This window comes from Leptinotarsa decemlineata, unplaced genomic scaffold, assembly GCF_025532065.1.
Source record: "Leptinotarsa decemlineata unplaced genomic scaffold, Ldec_3_MD MMD2_tig00005802_RagTag_RagTag, whole genome shotgun sequence".
Classification (NCBI taxonomy): domain Eukaryota; kingdom Metazoa; phylum Arthropoda; class Insecta; order Coleoptera; family Chrysomelidae; genus Leptinotarsa; species Leptinotarsa decemlineata.
In genome coordinates, this window is record NW_027412644.1 from 11,485 (window position 1) to 34,000 (window position 22,516).

Below are 22,516 nucleotides of genomic sequence, written 5' to 3' on the forward strand. Positions count from 1 at the left end.
TATTTTTTTCATCCCTTTCATTCACTCCCTATCCCATTAAACCATCCTACCATTCCTTCTAATCTTACAGTCAGTGCTGTTATGAATTCCCTTTCTTTTTCATACCGATTCAGTCTCTGTTCTAACTCTTTCACTCTCTCCCTAGCATACTATTTCTTACCTCTAGTTCGTTCATTCTTGTCCCCATTTTCCCTCCAATCATTACAATCTGTTGTAAGCTGCCGCTTACAGCGTTCTGTTCTTCCTTATTGAATTGAATTTTACCAGATGAGTACCTCGTCGTGGCCTTTGTATGGTCTCAACCATTTCCTCGATTCTGGAGGTTAGGCGATGGGACTCCACATTGAAACTCCTAACTTGTTTTTCATTCCCTAGCTGCATGTCTGGCTCTTCATTTGTTTCCCTGAATTCTTCCTCCCTTAGGCTCCTGTTAATCTGATCCCTGAGTTTTTCTTTTTTTCCTCTGATCGGTTGAGGATCTCCTGTGCAGTTTCCTGCATTGTTTTTTTAGCTTCCTGCAGCACTGAGTCTATTACTCTTTGTTTTTTGGCCACTCTTCCTGCAGTACTTTCTTCGACTCCCATCATTATTGGAGACATACGAGGTGGCGTTCTCGGCGTCCCAGTCCTTGGCATGAAGATGTCTCTCTCATCGAATTCCAACTCTTGCTCCAAATCGAAAGGTTTTCGTTTCTTTTTATTTTCCATTCCTACATCTGAATTTTTCCAATTTTAGGTGTCTTTTCGAAACGGCCCGTAAATTATATTTGGGGGTCCGATATTTCAGATTTCTTACGAAAAACGGCCGCCAATTATCGTCGAATGTCCGTTTTGTTTGTCGAATTCCACCTTATCGCAAATGCGGATTTGAAAAAGCATTCACCGATTTCTTATCGTATTGAAGCAAAACATAAAACACGACGAGATAAATATTCTCTTTCGTTAGTTTGGTATTCAATAATTAATAATCACTGTTTTATGAAAAAAGTTTGTGTCTATTTCACTGATAACAATTATCTGTTTTACGATTTTCTGCTACTCACTTTTTAGATGTTTTACACTAAGTACTTAAATCCTTTATCTTTAAAACTTTGCACATTTGTTCAACACTTCTAGCTGCTCCAATAAATACGTCCGCTCTCTTCGAAGGCTGAGACAGTGGGTAGGGACAGTGGGAATCTCGTTAATCCATTCATGCGCGTCACTAATTAGATGACGAGGCATTTGGCTACCTTAAGAGAGTCATAGTTACTCCCGCCGTTTACCCGCGCTTGCTTGAATTTCTTCACGTTGACATTCAGAGCACTGGGCAGAAACACATTGCGTCATCACCCCTGGGGCCATCGCAATGCTTTGTTTTAATTAGACAGTCGGATTCCCCGGTCCGTGCCAGTTCTGAGCTGATCGTTGAATGGCGGCCGAAGAGGACACCCGGGTCTCCCTTGCGGGCGACACCGGGGCCTCGCAGCAAGACGGTTCGCGGGAGGCCAAGGCACGGGACCGAACTCGGATCCGTAATCAACGCCGTGAAGCGATGACACTTCACCTCGCACAGGCCCGGCACGTCAGCCGCGACCCGCTTCCTCGCCAAGCCCGACACGCCCCGATCCTCAGAGCCAATCCTTATCCCGAAGTTACGGATCCATTTTGCCGACTTCCCTTACCTACATTATTCTATCGACTAGAGGCTCTTCACCTTGGAGACCTGCTGCGGATATGGGTACGAACCGGCGCGACGCCTCCACGTGGCCCTCTCCCGGATTTTCAAGGTCCGAGGGGAAGATCCGGACACCGCTGCAACTGCGGTGCTCTTCGCGTTCCAAACCATATCTCCCTGCTAGAGGATTCCATGGAACTCGAACGCTTATGCAGAAAAGAAAACTCTTCCCGGATCTCCCGACGGCGTCTCCGGGTCCTTTTGGGTTGCCCCGACGAACTCTCTTGCGAGGGCCCGACTTTTTGACGGTTCCGCTGCCGGGTTCCGGAATAGGAACCGGATTCCCTTTCGCCCGACGGGTGTGAACATTTATTTTATAATAAATTTTATTATATAAACTTACACCACATCAACATCGGCTTTCGCCTAGGGCTTAGGATCGACTGACTCGTGTGCAACGCTGTTCACACGAAACCCTTCTCCACGTCAGTCCTCCAGGACCTCGCTGGAGTATTTGCTACTACCACCAAGATCTGCACCGACGGCGGCTCCAGACGGCCTCACGGCCAGCCCTTCTGCGCTCACCGCCGCGACCCTCCTACTCGTCAGGGCTTCATGGTCGCCTTCAATCGGGAAGATATCGGCAGAGTACCGCACATGCCTCTGACGGTCGAGTATAAGCACGACGCTTCAGCGCCATCCATTTTCAGGGCTAGTAACTTCGGCAGGTGAGTTGTTACACACTCCTTGGCGGATTCCGACTTCCATGGCCACCGTCCTGCTGTCTTAAGTTACCAACGCCTTTCATGGTATCCCATAAGCGTCGATTTAGGCGCTTTAACTCGACGTTTGGTTCATCCCACAGCGCCAGTTCTGCTTACCAAAAATGGCCCACTTGGCACTCTGATTCGAGTCTCGCGGCTTCATAAGAGTTCGAGCAAGCCGGAGATCTCACCCATTTAAAGTTTGAGAATAGGTTGAGATCGTTTCGATCCCAATACCTCTAATCATTCGCTTTACCGGATGAAACTCGTACGCGACGAGCGCCAGCTATCCTGAGGGAAACTTCGGAGGGAACCAGCTACTAGATGGTTCGATTAGTCTTTCGCCCTATACCCAGTTCCGACGATCGATTTGCACGTCAGAATCGCTACGGACCTCCATCAGGGTTTCCCCTGACTTCGTCCTGACCAGGCATAGTTCACCATCTTTCGGGTCCCAGCGTGTACGCTCTTGGTGCGCCTCTTCTCGCAATGAGAACGAGACGCCCGGGAATGCGGAGCGGCCACTTGAGGCGAACCGCTCATCTTCCCTCGGTCTACGCAAGGTAGACCTTTACTTTCATTGCGCCTTTAGGTTTAGTTATGTCCCAATGACTCGCGCACATGCTAGACTCCTTGGTCCGTGTTTCAAGACGGGTCCTGAAAGTACCCAAAGCTATAGCGTTGCAGATCGGCGTTTCAACGAGGTCTGTTCGAGAACATCGTAGCCAACAGTCGCCCGGGGACAGGATCGGCGCTAGGTCCGATCGCCGTCAAACACCGGACGCGCTTGCCACGAGCCGAACGCTAATTATAAAGTAGCGGCCCCGCGCCATCGTTATACCGTCGAGCGAGTCGGCCGGGATACCGAGGGTCCACGCGAAAAATTCACGTGGGCTCCACCCCGGACCTTAGACCGACACCCAACGGATCGCAACGTCCTACAAGAGGAAAAGTGCACGCGTTCGATATCGGTTCGAAAAAACGAGCTGAGCGAACGACGCGAACGCCGTCCGTCACGAAACCGTCAAACGCCGACGATCGAAACGCGATGAATTTCCTCCTTCGACCTTTCGGGTTTCTCAGGTTTACCCCTGAACGGTTTCACGTACTCTTGAACTCTCTCTTCAAAGTGCTTTTCAACTTTCCCTCACGGTACTTGTTCGCTATCGGTCTCGTGGTCATATTTAGCCTTAGATGGAGTTTACCACCCACTTAGGGCTGCACTCTCAAGCAACCCGACTCTGAGGAGAGATCCTCCCGAAATTGACGGCGGTCGCTACGGGCCTGGCACCCTCTATGGGCTGTGGCCCCGTTCAAGAAGGACTTGGACGCGCCGTACGACTCCGGGATAAACGGATCCTCCCTAACACCACATTTCCGGCGGTTAACCCGCGGGATTCGGTGCTGGGCTTATCCCTGTTCGCTCGCAGCTACTGAGGGAATCCTAGTTAGTTTCTTTTCCTCCGCTTAGTAATATGCTTAAATTCAGCGGGTAGTCTCACCTGCTCTGAGGTCGATAAAATAATTTTTCAGTTTATTCAACAGCAACGAGTCGACGTACGTAGTCTCGTCCGTCGTTATTTCGAGAGAGAACTACCGAAACGGACAAAAAAGTTCTCGACGTCCTGTAATAATGTGTGTGCGTGTGTACGTACGCTGCTCGACACGATCAGACGTCGTCTTCGATTCATCAAAGATTCTCGGACACGACGATCGTGCGTAACGAGAGCATACACACACACACTACAAGCGTGAACCTGTATATTGCCGTGGCAGCCGCTTTCCCAACAACGGAGACTCGATACGATTTCGTTGTGTACAAACTACGTAACGTTTCTCTCATCTTGCGATGAGAAAAAACGATTCGTCGCTTTCGCACTTTAAGATGCCGCGTCTTTGTCGTCGTCGGCGTCGTCGTCGTCGTCAACGTGTATTTATTTTTGTTACCAAGTGTCATCGCCGCGAAGGCGATAAAATACTTAGATAACGATTATAATAACGAGACGACTCGATAGACGACAAACAACAACAACAACAACACGTCAATCATCCAACACGCTCCGACGTTTTTACAAAATATCAATTTTGAAAAACCGAGCAGTCTTTGAAATTGATACGACCCTCAGCCAGGAGTGGTCCAGGAACAGTATCCGAGGACCGCAATGTGCGTTCGAAATGTCGATGTTCATGTGTCCTGCAGTTCACAAGTTGACGCGCAATTAGCTGCGTTCTTCATCGACCCACGAGCCAAGTGATTCACCGTTCAGGGTAATCTTTTATTTAGACGTACTCAAAAAAAATAATTTCAAGAGTTCGACGTCTCGATTCGGCAAGCGTTGAGATTATACCAATGCAACAACGTACATAAATATATATATACTTGTTAAAAAAAATAAAAAAAGAGAAGCGCTCGACGATTTCGTATTCGTACGGCACCACATATTCAGACGAGGCATCGTGTACCGAAATCGCGCACGACTCAATTTTTATATTCGTCGTGTAGAGGACGCGCGTAGTATTTCATTTACCATGCGTTCTAACTGACACGGCCGGGCGAATATCTTTCACAACCATCGGAAATCTCGTTGTGTAATCCGGTAACGTAAAAATTCGTACGAAACGAAACTTTCACGTTTCGACCGCGATTAAACATAATTTCCTACGGAGCGGTTTTTTAACAGTCACACACTCCTAGGTACCCGGCGAAGGCGGCGTCGTCGGCATCATCGTCATCGACGGCGAAATGTATCGTCGTATATCGCGTTCGCGTTCGACAAAAGAGCGTACGCTTCACAACACGATCGACGAACAACATTAGCGCCATAATCGACGACAACGACGCGGCAACACAACAATACGCACAACGTCATATATTATAATTCTCGGTAAAGAAAATTACACGCCTAATTGAAAAACCTCTAAGACGAATTTGTATAGTTCGAGAAGAGGACTACTACTAATCGAAAGGATGATGACGACAGACAACAACGTCGTCGTCGTCGTCGTCAATTTCACCGTCATTCGAAAACGTAGTCCACCGTCGCTCATTTTCTTTTCTATCGAAACGAAAACATAAAGCGACAAATTAGTTCGAATATCGTAGAAGGAAAAAGGAGAGATTTAACTCTTTTCTCGCTTCGCGATATATATATTTGATCAGACATGTCGTATATAGACAATATCACTGTAATGATCCTTCCGCAGGTTCACCTACGGAAACCTTGTTACGACTTTTACTTCCTCTAAATGATCAAGTTTGGTCATCTTTCCGAAACATCGAAGACGCCGAAACGCCATCGCGCTCAGTCCGAAGACCTCACTAAATCATTCAATCGGTAGTAGCGACGGGCGGTGTGTACAAAGGGCAGGGACGTAATCAACGCGAGCTTATGACTCGCGCTTACTGGGAATTCCTCGTTCATGGGGAACAATTGCAAGCCCCAATCCCTAGCACGAAGGAGGTTCAACGGGTTACCCGGGCCGCTCGGCCAGGGAGGACACGCTGATTCCTTCAGTGTAGCGCGCGTGCGGCCCAGAACATCTAAGGGCATCACAGACCTGTTATTGCTCAATCTCGTGCGGCTAGACGCCGCCTGTCCCTCTAAGAAGAATTGTTTATACGCCGACAGTAAAAACCGCGCACGATAAAGGCCGAAGCCCCATCGGCGGGCCTTTAGGATGTCGGAAAACGCCTAGTTAGTAGGCCAGAGTCTCGTTCGTTATCGGAATTAACCAGACAAATCGCTCCACCAACTAAGAACGGCCATGCACCACCACCCACCGAATCAAGAAAGAGCTCTCAATCTGTCAATCCTTCCGGTGTCCGGGCCTGGTGAGGTTTCCCGTGTTGAGTCAAATTAAGCCGCAGGCTCCACTCCTGGTGGTGCCCTTCCGTCAATTCCTTTAAGTTTCAGCTTTGCAACCATACTTCCCCCGGAACCCAAAAGCTTTGGTTTCCCGGAAGCTGCCCGCCGAGTCATCGGAGGAACGTCGGCGGATCGCTAGCTGGCATCGTTTATGGTTAGAACTAGGGCGGTATCTGATCGCCTTCGAACCTCTAACTTTCGTTCTTGATCAATGAAAGCGTTTTTGGCAAATGCTTTCGCTTCTGTCCGTCTTGCGACGATCCAAGAATTTCACCTCTAACGTCGCAATACGAATGCCCCCATCCGTTCCTATTAATCATTACCTCGGGGTTCCGAAAACCAACAAAATAGAACCGAGGTCCTATTCCATTATTCCATGCACACAGTATTCAGGCGAAGTTTTAGCCTGCTTTAAGCACTCTAATTTGTTCAAAGTAAACGTGCCGGCCCACCTCGACACTCAATGAAGAGCACCGCGGCGGGATTGAGTTGGGCCGCCCTTGCGAGCTAAGCCCACCGGCAGGACGTCCCGCGGCACACCAGTTAACACCGCGGACGATGAACCGAAGGCGCGGGACACAGATTCGACTACGAGCTTTTTAACCGCAACAACTTTAATATACGCTATTGGAGCTGGAATTACCGCGGCTGCTGGCACCAGACTTGCCCTCCAATTGATCCTCGTTAAAGGGTTTAGAGTGTACTCATTCCGATTACGGGGCCTCGGATGAGTCCCGTATCGTTATTTTTCGTCACTACCTCCCCGTGCCGGGAGTGGGTAATTTGCGCGCCTGCTGCCTTCCTTGGATGTGGTAGCCGTTTCTCAGGCTCCCTCTCCGGAATCGAACCCTGATTCCCCGTTACCCGTTACAACCATGGTAGGCGCAGAACCTACCATCGACAGTTGATAAGGCAGACATTTGAAAGATGCGTCGCCGGTGCGAGACCGTGCGATCAGCATAAAGTTATTCAGAGTCACCAAGGTGTACGATGACGAGCGAACCCGCCACCGATTGGTTTTGATCTAATAAAAGCGCTCCTTCCGTCTCCGGTCGGAACTCTGTTTGCATGTATTAGCTCTAGAATTACCACAGTTATCCAAGTAAATGTGGGTACGATCTAAGGAACCATAACTGATTTAATGAGCCTTTCGCGGTTTCACCTTAATTTGGCTTGTACTGAGACATGCATGGCTTAATCTTTGAGACAAGCATATGACTACTGGCAGGATCAACCAGGGAGCTGACGTTCTATCGTAGAACTAGTTCAGTCTCCATAATATTAAAATAATAATAAATACGGAAACAGATCTATATTCTCTTTTCGTGCGTGTTGTGTGTGCGTTATACGAAATATAAATTTTCGAAACGCCACGCTCAACGAAAAAGTTGTTATATATCTCTATGTGTCTCTGCATTATTTCATTCAAATAAAACCGGACCGACAACAAATCGAACTATAACATTGCTCAAGAAGAAATATTACAACACACGCTCGTCGTACTCGACCTGATGATAATGTTACACAAACCACCGGCGTACACGTACGTATGGTAATTTTTCGAAATACAATATATAATAGACGATATATACGTCGACCGGCACAAAACTTCGAACATTCTCTCGACCCTTCGCTAGATTGAAAGCGACTCGGTGTTCTCGAAAGATTCGTTCCGAAATTATATTTATTCTCGCTCGGACAGAGGAGAGCTGTCGCATATTTTGTGTAATAACAAAATTTTTGTTATTTTTTGGTTGATCGCATAGGGACCGCTTACGTAGAAACGCTCGCTAAATCCGCGATCTCGCAGTGTCTGACGGTTTCGGTTGGGTAGAAGCAGAAGATATACTACTACGAACTATCCACACCACCGTGGGCGAAGCCCGCACTCGACACGATATCGAATTAATGTTATTATTCAGCAGAAAAACGAATATCGTGTGATTTGGTTATCGGTGACCACGGTACCGACAGCGCTCGAGCAAGCGTCTGCCGATACTATAGAGGAAGCGTTTTCGATCCGTTTCGAAACGTACCTATCCCCCTATAGCGGCGTTTCGAGCACATCGCCCGTTTTCCGTTAACGCTGACGGGACCCTACGCGACTTTCGGTTTTTTCCACTTTTCGTATAGTCCTAGTCAATATAATTTATATCCGTCGATATGATATTGTATCAGACATGAATACGCATATCGATCGATATATTAAAATATTATAGGATAACGTTCTGACAACAGGACGTCTCGATTACAATGTTTATCGGAAAGTGTAGTGAAAATTTGTGTAAGGCCTATACCGCTTTCTCGCCGTTACAACATATGAGTTGAGACGGTGAGACGATACTTGAATTAATGGGAGCAAACAGAATTTCGGAAGCGTGATAAAAAATTTTCAAAGAGAAATTTTGGCGAAAATTTCACTATACTTTCCGATATTTTCACCACACTTTCCGTTATTTTCACCACACTTTCCGTTCATGATTATTTTCGCCAAAATTTCCGTCTGAAATTTTTTCTTCACGCTTCCGAAATTCTGCTCGCACCCAGAAGGCAGAGGTAAACTTTCATTACACTTTCCGTTATATTTATGTTTTCACTACACTTTCCGATACTTTTATATTTTCACCACACTTTCCGTTCACGATTATTTTCGCCAAAATTTCCATCTGCAAATATTTTCTTCACGCTTCCGAAATTCTGCTCGCTCCCAGAAGGCAGAGGTAAACTTTCATTACACTTTCCGTTATATTTATGTTTTCACTACACTTTCCGATACTTTTATATTTTCACCACACTTTCCGTTCATGATTATTTTCGCCAAAATTTCCATCTGAAATGTTTTCTTCACGCTTCCGAAATTCTGCTGCTCCCAGAAGGCAGAGGTAAACTTTCATTACACTTTCCGTTATATTTATGTTTTCACTACACTTTCCGTTATCTTTTATATTTTCACCACACTTTCCGTTCATGATTATTTTCGCCAAAACTTCCATCTGAAATATTTTCTTCACGCTTCCGAAATTCTGCTGCTCCCAGAAGGCAGAGGTAAACTTTCATTACACTTTCCGTTATATTTATGTTTCACTACACTTTCCGATACTTTTATATTTTCACCACACTTTCCGTTCACGATTATTTTCGCCAAAGTTTCCATCTGAAATATTTTCTTCACGCTTCCGAAATTCTGCTCGCTCCCAGAAGGCAGAGGTAAACTTTCATTACACTTTCCGTTATATTTATGTTTTCACTACACTTTCCGTTATCTTTTATATTTTCACTACACTTTCCGTTATCTTTTATATTTTCACCACACTTTCCGTTCACGATTATTTTCGCCAAAGTTTCCATCTGCAATATTTTCTTCACGCTTCCGAAATTCTGCTCGCTCCCAGAAGGCAGAGAGTAAACTTTCATTACACTTTCCGTTATATTTATGTTTTCACTACACTTTCCGCTACTTTTAAATTTTCACTACACTTTCCGTTTTCTTTTATATTTTCACTACACTTTCCGTTCGGGTTATTTCGCCAAAATTTCCATTTCAAATTTTTATTTCACGCTTCCGATATTCTGCTTGTTCGCGGAAGGCAGAGGTAAACGTTCACTACACTTTCCGTTATCTTTTATATTTTCACTACACTTTCCGTTATCTTTTATATTTTCACTACACTTTCCGTTCGGGTTATTTCGCCAAAATTTCCAATTCAAATTTTTATTTCACGCTTCCGATATTCTGCTTGCTACCGGAGGGCAGAGGTCGATTAAGTTTGACGATAGTCGTGTCACTAAGTGTTCTGGCGATGTTCTAAATTTACTGTAGTCTCTGGAGATACCCTACATTTTGTTTTATAAAAGAGAAGACATTAGTAGATCAAGATGTTCACATGATGTGGTGCTTGCTGCTGCTGCAGGTTTTTCCGGGTTTTCCTGCAGCTGAAAAAGCAAATGCGCCACTGGAATCATCAATGAAGTCGCCCCTCCGGAGCGTCAATTAAATTTTGTTGTTTCATAATTTCATGATTTGTATTACTTTCTTGACCTGAGACTTACTTCAAAAATATAAAAAATACACACGAATTCATTTCATAAGCTTTTGTGGTTCTGAAAAGAACCTTTTTTTTATGGAAACGGTAAGGACAATACAGGGGGAGGCATTAAATTCAACCGCCAAATCCGTACAAGGTTCGACCTTGCCTTTTCAGGGCGTATACAACATCCATGGCTGTGACGGTTTTGCGTTTCGCATGTTCGGTATATGTTACGGCATCTCTGATAACATTTTCGAGAAATACTTTGAGTACTCCACGAGTTTCTTCGTATATCAAACCCGAAATACGTTTAACACCACCTCGACGGGCTAATCTTCTAATGGCAGGTTTCGTTATTCCTTGGATATTATCACGCAATACTTTACGATGACGTTTCGCTCCTCCTTTTCCTAAACCTTTACCTCCCTTGCCACGACCAGTCATTTCGAATGTTAAGAATAAATTATATACTGCACGATACGAATGAAATACTGTTAGTGATACTAACGACAGACTTCGACTAAAGTTCTACACCGAACTCGGTCGGGTTTTGTTAAATTTCATGACTCCGCCCACAACTGGAAATCGGACCAATGGCGTCTCGTCTAGATGGTATATAATAGTTGGCGTGTATAAGCCGACTCAGTTCATATGTTGTCCGTCTATCGTTCGGTATACATTTCGTTCGTTACAATTCGCAATAGGTTTTGAAAATGGCTCGTACCAAGCAGACCGCTCGTAAATCGACTGGAGGTAAAGCTCCGAGAAAACAATTAGCTACTAAAGCAGCTCGCAAAAGTGCACCGGCTACGGGAGGTGTTAAAAAACCTCATCGTTACAGACCCGGTACTGTTGCTCTCCGAGAAATTCGACGTTATCAGAAGAGTACTGAATTGTTGATTAGGAAATTACCCTTTCAACGTTTAGTTCGAGAAATCGCTCAAGATTTCAAAACCGATTTACGATTCCAAAGTTCAGCCGTCATGGCTTTGCAAGAAGCTAGCGAGGCGTATTTGGTAGGACTCTTCGAAGATACGAATTTGTGCGCCATTCACGCCAAGCGCGTTACCATTATGCCCAAAGACATTCAGTTAGCAAGGAGAATACGCGGAGAACGAGCTTAATTTCATATATATATATCCCAATATATATTGAAAATATATACAAAAAAAAGGTTCTTTTCAGAACCACAAAATGCAATTGATGAAAGAATTCGTTTATCGATAGATATGAATGAATGAATGAATGAATGTATGATATTTTCAATAACTCGCATCACGTAAATATTAAATCACGGGTGTTTGCAGAACATGTTCAGTATGATCCAAATATGGATTATAATACTGAAATTTTTTACTTTCCGAAACGAATCTTTCGAAAAGATCATTTTTAGAAACGGCTGAGATAAATAACGAAAAACAAGCGATCACTGAATGAAAGATCGCTCATAACATCACCATCTTTTCGTAAATTTCCTCTGATTCATATTTTTGAATACCTGGCATAAATCTCGAGTGACTTTTTGTAATATACCCTATACCAAAAATGAATCGTTCTCGAGATATTCGATCGTTTATACAGAAAAAGTAGGTATTATTCGGTTCTCGAGCCATTTCCCTATAAAATTGAAAACAAGTCTCATAGAATACATAAGCTATTATTGATTCATCAAAATATTACATTCCGTCGTCTTGTAGGAGGAGTAACATTTCCAAAATGATGAACGAGGTATTTGGAGTCGATGAGTAATTCTGAAGATATAAAAATCAGTGATTTCTCAAATGGAACACCCTTAGTTTGGAAATCTCGAAATGATTTTGACTCATTTTCCTGAAACGATCCCAATATCAGAAAATAAGTCAACTGTTCACAAGACATATTTCAATGAAATAGAAAGACAGAGCAATATTTTTTAATTTTTACTCTTTTACGAAATTATTCGATTCATATCAATTCGATAGTCGGCGGCGGCGGCGGAAGAAATATTATTTATCTATTTTTTTTCTGTTTATAGGGATAGGCTAGGTAGGTAGGTAGTTCTGACTATTTATTTATATATTTGTTGGACAGTTGAATTATATACGAATTCTTGTAAAAAAAATTGTGGCCCTGAAAAGGGCCATTTGTTTTCTTAGACTTCGTCGCCGGAGAGAGAAGTCAACTGATAGAAGAATTTACTTCTTCTTTTTTGGAGAGGCAGCTTTTTTGGCTTTCGGAGAAGATGCCGATGCAGGGGTCGCTTTCGCGGTTTTCGGTTTGGGTGCTTTCGGCTTTTTTGTTGGTCCTTTGTTAGTTTTCTTTGCTTTCGAAGGAGACTTGGTTTTACTAGCAGAAGTCGCGGACGAAACCTTAGAAGCGACGGTCTTTTTATCCTCGGCAGTTACCTTTTTAGGCTTGGCTGCGGCAGCCGCTTTCTTTTCCGGAGAGGCTTTCTTACCTTTCGGTGATGCAGCAGCCTTCTTGCCGGTTTTAGCTTTTTCACCAGCTACGCGTTTAACGGGAGTTTTTTTGGCCTTCGCACCGGCCGTACCGGACGTTTTCTTTTCGGTAGCCGACGGTTTTGCCGAACCAGAAGATGCCGATGCCAATTTGAACGACCCCGATGCACCTTTTCCTTTAGTTTGTACTAATGATCCGGAAGCAACCGCAGATTTAAGATATTTCTTGATGAAAGGTGCCACTTTTTCTGCGTCAGCCTTATAATTCGCCGCAATATATTTTTTTATGGCTTGTAAAGAGGAACCACCCCGTTCCTTCAATCCTTTAATAGCGTTATTAACCATTTCCGACGTAGGTGGGTGAGAAGGTTTACTTCTTGGATTTTTAACTTTCTTTTCTTTCTTCGCAGTAGACTGTGCCTGCGGCGACGAAGATGAATTAGCCGAAGCCGAAGAATTCTGATTTTCTATGTCTGCCATAGTAAAAAAACAACTGACAATATATTCTCGGAAGATAGATGCTACACTCGTTAGGCGTCTAGAGAGAATGATGTAGTCCTCTTGACGATCATCTTCAGTTCATTCAGGATTTGGAGACCAGCTCCCCTACCCTTTCGGCTGATCATTGGCCTTGAGATGGGCCAATGGGTACATGACTGATGGATGACGGCATGAAGTCCTTAGACATCAGTGCCGCCCTTCACGGGATACCCCTACCTGGCTGGGGTGGGATGGATGAAAAAGTTATTCATCCTTTAACGGGGGACATGAGGGCCTCATTCGACAGAGTGTCGGGGCCTTCTATATCGGGAGGGGTCGTCTACAGCATAATCTGTGGCTTCCCTAACTAACGGGTTTTCGTGAGTTTCCGTTTTTTCGAAAACTCTCTCATTCCTCGACTGAATGGACTGCCGAATGGAAGGCAGCTGCAAATCTCTGCGGATGGCTTCATTCCGCACGAACCAAGGAGCATTCACAATCATCCTAATTAGCTTATTTTGTAACCTTTCCAAAATGGAAATGTTGGACGGAGCCGCTTGTCCCCAGACGCCTGAAGCGTACATGATGACAGGCTTGAACATCGAGTTGTAGATCATAATTTTGTTTTTAAGACTCATCTTGGATTTTCTGTTGATCAGAGGGTACAGACCGGCGATCCGACCCTCGATCTTGGACTTAACGTACATGATGTGCGGGTTCCAAGTGAGCCTACGGTCTATTAAAAGGCCGAGGTACTTTACCCGCGCTTGCCAGTCAATCTCCCTTCCAGAGACTCTCACTTTTCTGGCCGGAGAAGATAGTAATCTCCCCATGGTTATCGCCTGAGTCTTTTCCGGGTTTACTCGGATCTTCCATTCGAGGTACCAGCGCTCGAGGTCGTCCAATGCACGTTGCATGTAGACGACGCCGAGCTCACGCCCCATGGAAGACGAGAGTAGAGCCGTGTCATCGGCGTACAGGGATATCTTCACTCTATCGGACCTGGGCAGGTCGCTTGTATAGAGTGAGTACAACGTCGGAGAGAGCACGGCCCCCTGTGGCACTCCAGCGAGGATCTCTCTGTTGTCAGACAGAGAGCCCTCTACTCTAACCTGAAAGGTTCTGCCTCTCAGGAAAGATCCGATCCACCGGACCAGGCCCCGAGGTAGGTCGAGCGCGTTTAGCTTATGTATAAGGCCTTCGTGCCATACTCGGTCGAAGGCCTTTGAAATATCTAAAAGTACTATATGTACTTTTTTGTTGATATTCAGCTCGCTGATGGTGTTCTCGACCAACCTTAGAGCCTGTAGTTCAGTGGAGTGATCTCTCCTGAAGCCGAATTGTTCATTAGGCAGAACATTTCGGTCCTCAACTTCTTCGTTGAGTCTTTGCAGTACGACTCTTTCAGCCAGCTTAGCCGCCGACGAGAGTAGACTGATCGGGCGATAGTTCTGCGGGAACAGCTGGTTCTGACCCTGTTTCGGGAGCATGACGACGATCGCATGCTTCCACCTTCTAGGGAAGTGTCTGAGGGCCAACGAACTGTTGATGAGACTCAGCAAGAATTCAACGCTGTTTTCCGGGAGTCTCTTCAACAACTTGTTAGTTATTGAATCGGCTCCCGGAGCCTTCTTTGCTTTCGCAGCCTTGATGAGACCCTTCAGCTCCTCCATAGAAGCTGGACGGATGTCGTCGTCGTCATCCTCCCTGAGAAGTCGGTGAACCCGGTCTTCCAGCAGCATATCGCGGTCGATGTCGTCGTCGTCGTCAACGTTAAGTTGAAACTGACGTTCCATCGTGTCTGCAAAGGCTAACGCCTTGTCGGCGGGGGAGTAGCACACTCCGCGCTCTCCGTGAATGGGTGAGAGAGCAGTCTTCTTCCCCCTGAGCCTACGAGTGACTCGCCAAAGCTCGTCACTCCCAGGTTCGAAGGATTCCAAGAGCTCTTCCCACCTTTCGTTTCGGTGTTCATTGATGGCCTGTTTGACACGATTGGCCATCCTGTTCGCCGCTGTTTTGTCCCCTGGGAAAAGGGTTCGCTGGTAGAGCCTTCTCAGGCGGTTTCTCTCTCGTATCAAGGCTTTGATACGAGGGGGAAACTCGTTGTAGCTCTTCAGCGGACACTCCTCCCTGGAGGTGGCCGCTCGAAACGCATCATTCACGGAAAGCTCGAAACGCTCAACTGCCGCGTCGAGTTCGTCGGGAGAGTCGAGTACCTCAGGAGGGGCGCGCATCTCTTCGAGCTGGGCTGTGAAGACATCCCAGTCCGTCTTAGATCTCACGCGATACTCAGGGGGAGGAAGATCATCGCCCAGTACCAGGATTACTGGATTATGATCAGAATCCAGTTCCGACAGAACGTAAATTTCACTGGTCAGAGTGACGTTTCTGAGAAGCGCGATGTCTAGTACGTCAGGCCTAGTCTGCCCGCGATAGTACGTAGGCTCATCTGGTCCCAGCACGAGATATTCATGTCTGTCAACATGCGCATGGAGCGCTTGGCCGTTTCGATTTGTGGCTCTGCTCCAAGGTCTGTGCTTGGCATTGAAGTCGCCAGCAGCAATTGTCGGAATGTTGCTTCCCATCAGCAGTTCATCCAGAGATTCTGGAAGTAGACGAATATTCGGAGGGTTGTAAACCGAGATTATTCTGTGACAACCCTTCTCAGTTGAATTTCGACCCCACGGCCTCAGTACCGTGCAACCGAGCACTGTCAATGCCGTATTGGACACACTGCAGGGATCGCTTGGCAAAAATGCCGACTCCCCCTCCAGCACGTCCAACACGTTCTCTGTGAAAGAATCTGTAATTTGGAATGACAATGGATTCGTTCCTTAGATGTGTCTCTTGGACTAGAGCCACATCTATGTTGTTTTCAATGAGGAAGTTTTCGAAGTCCAGCTTCTTTGTTCGAATGCCATTGGCATTCCAAAAAACTATCTTCAGAGATCTAGGCAACGTTGGTTGTCTAGACATTGGCAGTTCCGGTCATCACGCTTGTATTCACCGTGAACATTGTCTGTAACACGGGGAATTTGACGAATAACTTTTTCATCTGGTCCAGTGCGGCACAGATGTCTGAAACCCCCTGAGTCTGAGGTGAGGGTTCAGGTCGAGGGGAGGTGGGCTTTGCAGAAGTACTTGCAGTACTTGCGCCCTTAGATGCAGCTTTTGCAAAGCTGACCCCTCCTGGACGCGTCCAGACCCCGCAGGTCTCCCTGAGGAGGCTGGTTTCCTTGTTGTGGTCTGCCCCTTCTTTTGTACCTTTGGGTACGCGGGGCAGCCACGGTAATTGGCTGTGTGAGCCCCCTTGCAATTATTGCACTTCGGGGGGTCAGCCTTGGTCTTTTTGCAGGCACTGGTTAAGTGCCTGCCAGCGCATTTAACGCAGATGGGCACTGCCAAGCAGTTGCGTTGGCAGTGTCCAAAGCGTTGACAACGGTGGCATTGACCCACCGAAGTTTTCGCGTGTTGGGGTTCGACCTGAACCTTCACGCACAAGAGGTCTTTGACCTCAAAAATATGCTTCTGATCCCTGTCTAGCAAGACGAGGACCAGAGGCATAGGTTTGCCAGCGCGCTTCATGCGCGTGACGCTGGTGAGGTCAAAGCCTTTTGATTCAAGCTCCTCACGCACATCGGAAGTTGCCAGGTGCTCTGGCACTCCCCTGATGACGGCACGTAGTTGCCGCTCTTCGGGGAGCGAGTAAGTATGGTGAGGGATTTTTTCCCTCACCAAAAGCCTTGCCAGCCGCCGATAGTCGTCAGGAGACTCCGGCTGAACTTTTATCCCGTCATGTAAATTGACGGCTTTCGAGAACTTGATGTTCTCTCTAGTCGTCAGTTTCAACAGTGGTACCCATTTGTCCTTCTGTCGGACAACAATAGGTGGAATTTTAGCCTTTGAAGCCGTAGACGGGATGTCTTGCTTCAGAGGGGTAGGGGGGGTGGGCTCCTCGCCATGAACTGATTTGACGGTGCTTCCCGTAGTAGAAGCACCCTCGTTTGCATTTGCGTCGAGATCTTCCATCTCGACAACATTTTCAACGATTTCAGGTTCGTTGGGGCCGCTTTTAGCGCTTTCGCTAGGTGCGGCCTTCTCTTTGGCCTGATTTTGGGCCGCTTGACGTGATGAGGTCTCGGACTCGGAATAGTAATTCCGAGCCTCTGCCTGAACATTTTGTAACATTGCTCTTTTTTTGAGCTTCTTTTCTTTTTTGGATAGTACTTGTTTGACTTCAGTTTTTTCGTGCCGTATCCATTCGTCGATACGGCGTCTTGACACTGATGGAAGAGGAGGAAATCCATCGTTGAAGCGTCTCTTTTTCGAGACTGATGAGGAGAAGGAGGCTACACTATCGCTGTCGCTGTAGTCTCGGTCCGAGTTAGCTTTCCTACGGCCAGTCGGGGCCTTAGCCACTCCCTGTTTACGACCTGTCGTAGACTGACAGTCGTCCCCAGGGCCTGGCGAAGCTCTGCCAAGCAGGTCTGACTGGGACAGGCCAAGGGCTGAAATTAATTGGCTTATAAAGCCAATAATTTCGCCCTTCTCCTTCCCTGCCAGGCTACAAAGCAGTTCCTCCATACTGCCGTAATTCAAAGCTTTGTTTTCGGACACTCAGAAACAAGTATGAGCACCAAGAACGCAACGGAAATGATATCTTTGAACGTACTCACCAAAAGTGTGGTTGTCTGCTCACGCACAAAACGAACGCGCTATTTATAGCAAGAAATAACACACCGCCGCACGGCTGCCACATTCACTAAATAAATTGGAGAAAACACTTAATCGCTCAGACACGTCTGCGCTCAATGAGGTTCAGCAGCAACCATGGTAGGCGCAGAACCTACCATCGACAGTTGATAAGGCAGACATTTGAAAGATGCGTCGCCGGTGCGAGACCGTGCGATCAGCATAAAGTTATTCAGAGTCACCAAGGTGTACGATGACGAGCGAACCCGCCACCGATTGGTTTTGATCTAATAAAAGCGCTCCTTCCGTCTCCGGTCGGAACTCTGTTTGCATGTATTAGCTCTAGAATTACCACAGTTATCCAAGTAAATGTGGGTACGATCTAAGGAACCATAACTGATTTAATGAGCCTTTCGCGGTTTCACCTTAATTTGGCTTGTACTGAGACATGCATGGCTTAATCTTTGAGACAAGCATATGACTACTGGCAGGATCAACCAGGGAGCTGACGTTCTATCGTAGAACTAGTTCAGTCTCCATAATATTAAAATAATAATAAATACGGAAACAGATCTATATTCTCTTTTCGTGCGTGTTGTGTGTGCGTTATACGAAATATAAATTTTCGAAACGCCACGCTCAACGAAAAAGTTGTTATATATCTCTATGTGTCTCTGCATTATTTCATTCAAATAAAACCGGACCGACAACAAATCGAACTATAACATTGCTCAAGAAGAAATATTACAACACACGCTCGTCGTACTCGACCTGATGATAATGTTACACAAACCACCGGCGTACACGTACGTATGGTAATTTTTCGAAATACAATATATAATAGACGATATATACGTCGACCGGCACAAAACTTCGAACATTCTCTCGACCCTTCGCTAGATTGAAAGCGACTCGGTGTTCTCGAAAGATTCGTTCCGAAATTATATTTATTCTCGCTCGGACAGAGGAGAGCTGTCGCATATTTTGTGTAATAACAAAATTTTTGTTATTTTTTGGTTGATCGCATAGGGACCGCTTACGTAGAAACGCTCGCTAAATCCGCGATCTCGCAGTGTCTGACGGTTTCGGTTGGGTAGAAGCAGAAGATATACTACTACGAACTATCCACACCACCGTGGGCGAAGCCCGCACTCGACACGATATCGAATTAATGTTATTATTCAGCAGAAAAACGAATATCGTGTGATTTGGTTATCGGTGACCACGGTACCGACAGCGCTCGAGCAAGCGTCTGCCGATACTATAGAGGAAGCGTTTTCGATCCGTTTCGAAACGTACCTATCCCCCTATAGCGGCGTTTCGAGCACATCGCCCGTTTTCCGTTAACGCTGACGGGACCCTACGCGACTTTCGGTTTTTTCCACTTTTCGTATAGTCCTAGTCAATATAATTTATATCCGTCGATATGATATTGTATCAGACATGAATACGCATATCGATCGATATATTAAAATATTATAGGATAACGTTCTGACAACAGGACGTCTCGATTACAATGTTTATCGGAAAGTGTAGTGAAAATTTGTGTAAGGCCCATACCGCTTTCTCGCCGTTACAACATATAAGTTGAGACGGTGAGACGATACTTGAATTAATGGGAGCAAACAGAATTTCGGAAGCGTGATAAAAAATTTTCAAAGAGAAATTTTGGCGAAAATTTCACTATACTTTCCGATATTTTCACCACACTTTCCGTTATTTTCACCACACTTTCCGTTCATGATTATTTTCGCCAAAATTTCCGTCTGAAATTTTTTCTTCACGCTTCCGAAATTCTGCTCGCACCCAGAAGGCAGAGGTAAACTTTCATTACACTTTCCGTTATATTTATGTTTTCACTACACTTTCCGATACTTTTATATTTTCACCACACTTTCCGTTCACGATTATTTTCGCCAAAGTTTCCATCTGCAATATTTTCTTCACGCTTCCGAAATTCTGCTCGCTCCCAGAAGGCAGAGGTAAACTTTCATTACACTTTCCGTTATATTTATGTTTTCACTACACTTTCCGATACTTTTATATTTTCACCACACTTTCCGTTCATGATTTATTTTCGCCAAAATTTCCATCTGAAATGTTTTCTTCACGCTTCCGAAATTCTGCTGCTCCCAGAAGGCAGAGGTAAACTTTCATTACACTTTCCGTTATATTTATGTTTTCACTACACTTTCCGTTATCTTTTATATTTTCACCACACTTTCCGTTCATGATTATTTTCGCCAAAACTTCCATCTGAAATATTTTCTTCACGCTTCCGAAATTCTGCTGCTCCCAGAAGGCAGAGGTAAACTTTCATTACACTTTCCGTTATATTTATGTTTCACTACACTTTCCGATACTTTTATATTTTCACCACACTTTCCGTTCACGATTATTTTCGCCAAAGTTTCCATCTGAAATATTTCTTCACGCTTCCGAAATTCTGCTCGCTCCCAGAAGGCAGAGGTAAACTTTCATTACACTTTCCGTTATATTTATGTTTTCACTACACTTTCCGTTATCTTTTATATTTTCACTACACTTTCCGTTATCTTTTATATTTTCACCACACTTTCCGTTCACGATTATTTTCGCCAAAGTTTCCATCTGCAATATTTTCTTCACGCTTCCGAAATTCTGCTCGCTCCAGAAGGCAGAGGTAAACTTTCATTACACTTTCCGTTATATTTATGTTTTCACTACACTTTCCGCTACTTTTAAATTTTCACTACACTTTCCGTTTTCTTTTATATTTTCACTACACTTTCCGTTCGGGTTATTTCGCCAAAATTTCCATTTCAAATTTTTATTTCACGCTTCCGATATTCTGCTTGTTCGCGGAAGGCAGAGGTAAACGTTCACTACACTTTCCGTTATCTTTTATATTTTCACTACACTTTCCGTTATCTTTTATATTTTCACTACACTTTCCGTTCGGGTTATTTCGCCAAAATTTCCAATTCAAATTTTTATTTCACGCTTCCGATATTCTGCTTGCTACCGGAGGGCAGAGGTCGATTAAGTTTGACGATAGTCGTGTCACTAAGTGTTCTGGCGATGTTCTAAATTTACTGTAGTCTCTGGAGATACCCTACATTTTGTTTTATAAAAGAGAAGACATTAGTAGATCAAGATGTTCACATGATGTGGTGCTTGCTGCTGCTGCAGGTTTTTCCGGGTTTTCCTGCAGCTGAAAAAGCAAATGCGCCACTGGAATCATCAATGAAGTCGCCCCTCCGGAGCGTCAATTAAATTTTGTTGTTTCATAATTTCATGATTTGTATTACTTTCTTGACCTGAGACTTACTTCAAAAATATAAAAAATACACACGAATTCATTTCATAAGCTTTTGTGGTTCTGAAAAGAACCTTTTTTTTATGGAAACGGTAAGGACAATACAGGGGGAGGCATTAAATTCAACCGCCAAATCCGTACAAGGTTCGACCTTGCCTTTTCAGGGCGTATACAACATCCATGGCTGTGACGGTTTTGCGTTTCGCATGTTCGGTATATGTTACGGCATCTCTGATAACATTTTCGAGAAATACTTTGAGTACTCCACGAGTTTCTTCGTATATCAAACCCGAAATACGTTTAACACCACCTCGACGGGCTAATCTTCTAATGGCAGGTTTCGTTATTCCTTGGATATTATCACGCAATACTTTACGATGACGTTTCGCTCCTCCTTTTCCTAAACCTTTACCTCCCTTGCCACGACCAGTCATTTCGAATGTTAAGAATAAATTATATACTGCACGATACGAATGAAATACTGTTAGTGATACTAACGACAGACTTCGACTAAAGTTCTACACCGAACTCGGTCGGGTTTTGTTAAATTTCATGACTCCGCCCACAACTGGAAATCGGACCAATGGCGTCTCGTCTAGATGGTATATAATAGTTGGCGTGTATAAGCCGACTCAGTTCATATGTTGTCCGTCTATCGTTCGGTATACATTTCGTTCGTTACAATTCGCAATAGGTTTTGAAAATGGCTCGTACCAAGCAGACCGCTCGTAAATCGACTGGAGGTAAAGCTCCGAGAAAACAATTAGCTACTAAAGCAGCTCGCAAAAGTGCACCGGCTACGGGAGGTGTTAAAAACCTCATCGTTACAGACCCGGTACTGTTGCTCTCCGAGAAATTCGACGTTATCAGAAGAGTACTGAATTGTTGATTAGGAAATTACCCTTTCAACGTTTAGTTCGAGAAATCGCTCAAGATTTCAAAACCGATTTACGATTCCAAAGTTCAGCCGTCATGGCTTTGCAAGAAGCTAGCGAGGCGTATTTGGTAGGACTCTTCGAAGATACGAATTTGTGCGCCATTCACGCCAAGCGCGTTACCATTATGCCCAAAGACATTCAGTTAGCAAGGAGAATACGCGGAGAACGAGCTTAATTTCATATATATATATCCCAATATATATTGAAAATATATACAAAAAAAAGGTTCTTTTCAGAACCACAAAATGCAATTGATGAAAGAATTCGTTTATCGATAGATATGAATGAATGAATGAATGAATGTATGATATTTTCAATAACTCGCATCACGTAAATATTAAATCACGGGTGTTTGC

General features: G+C 44.9%; 1 protein-coding gene, 2 non-coding genes and 2 pseudogenes across 3 annotated transcripts; 2 read left to right on the top strand and 3 right to left on the bottom strand.

The window, feature by feature from the left end:
• Positions 1-869: 869 nt before the first annotated feature.
• LOC141484487 (large subunit ribosomal RNA) lies at positions 870-3,936 on the bottom strand (annotated as a pseudogene).
• Positions 3,937-4,536: 600 nt separating this feature from the next.
• On the bottom strand, positions 4,537-4,691 carry LOC141484485 (5.8S ribosomal RNA). The gene has a single exon (XR_012466653.1). It is a non-coding gene; the product is annotated as a 5.8S ribosomal RNA (ribosomal RNA).
• A 916-nt stretch (positions 4,692-5,607) lies between these two features.
• LOC141484489 (small subunit ribosomal RNA) lies at positions 5,608-7,527 on the bottom strand. Its single transcript, XR_012466656.1, has one exon. It is a non-coding gene; the product is annotated as a small subunit ribosomal RNA (ribosomal RNA).
• A 3,460-nt stretch (positions 7,528-10,987) lies between these two features.
• On the top strand, positions 10,988-11,438 carry LOC141484483 (histone H3). Its single transcript, XM_074179484.1, has one exon. The coding sequence runs from the start codon at positions 11,028-11,030 to the stop codon at positions 11,436-11,438; it is 411 nt and encodes a 136-aa protein (XP_074035585.1). The 5' UTR covers positions 10,988-11,027.
• A 10,463-nt stretch (positions 11,439-21,901) lies between these two features.
• Positions 21,902-22,335, top strand: LOC141484484 (histone H3-like; annotated as a pseudogene).
• The last annotated feature ends 181 nt before the right edge of the window (positions 22,336-22,516 follow it).

What these genes read in the sequence shown, in the direction of transcription:
- LOC141484483 (XM_074179484.1), top strand. Translation starts at nt 11,028, where the DNA reads ATGGCTCGTACCAAGCAGACCGCTCGTAAATCGACTGGAGGTAAAGCT.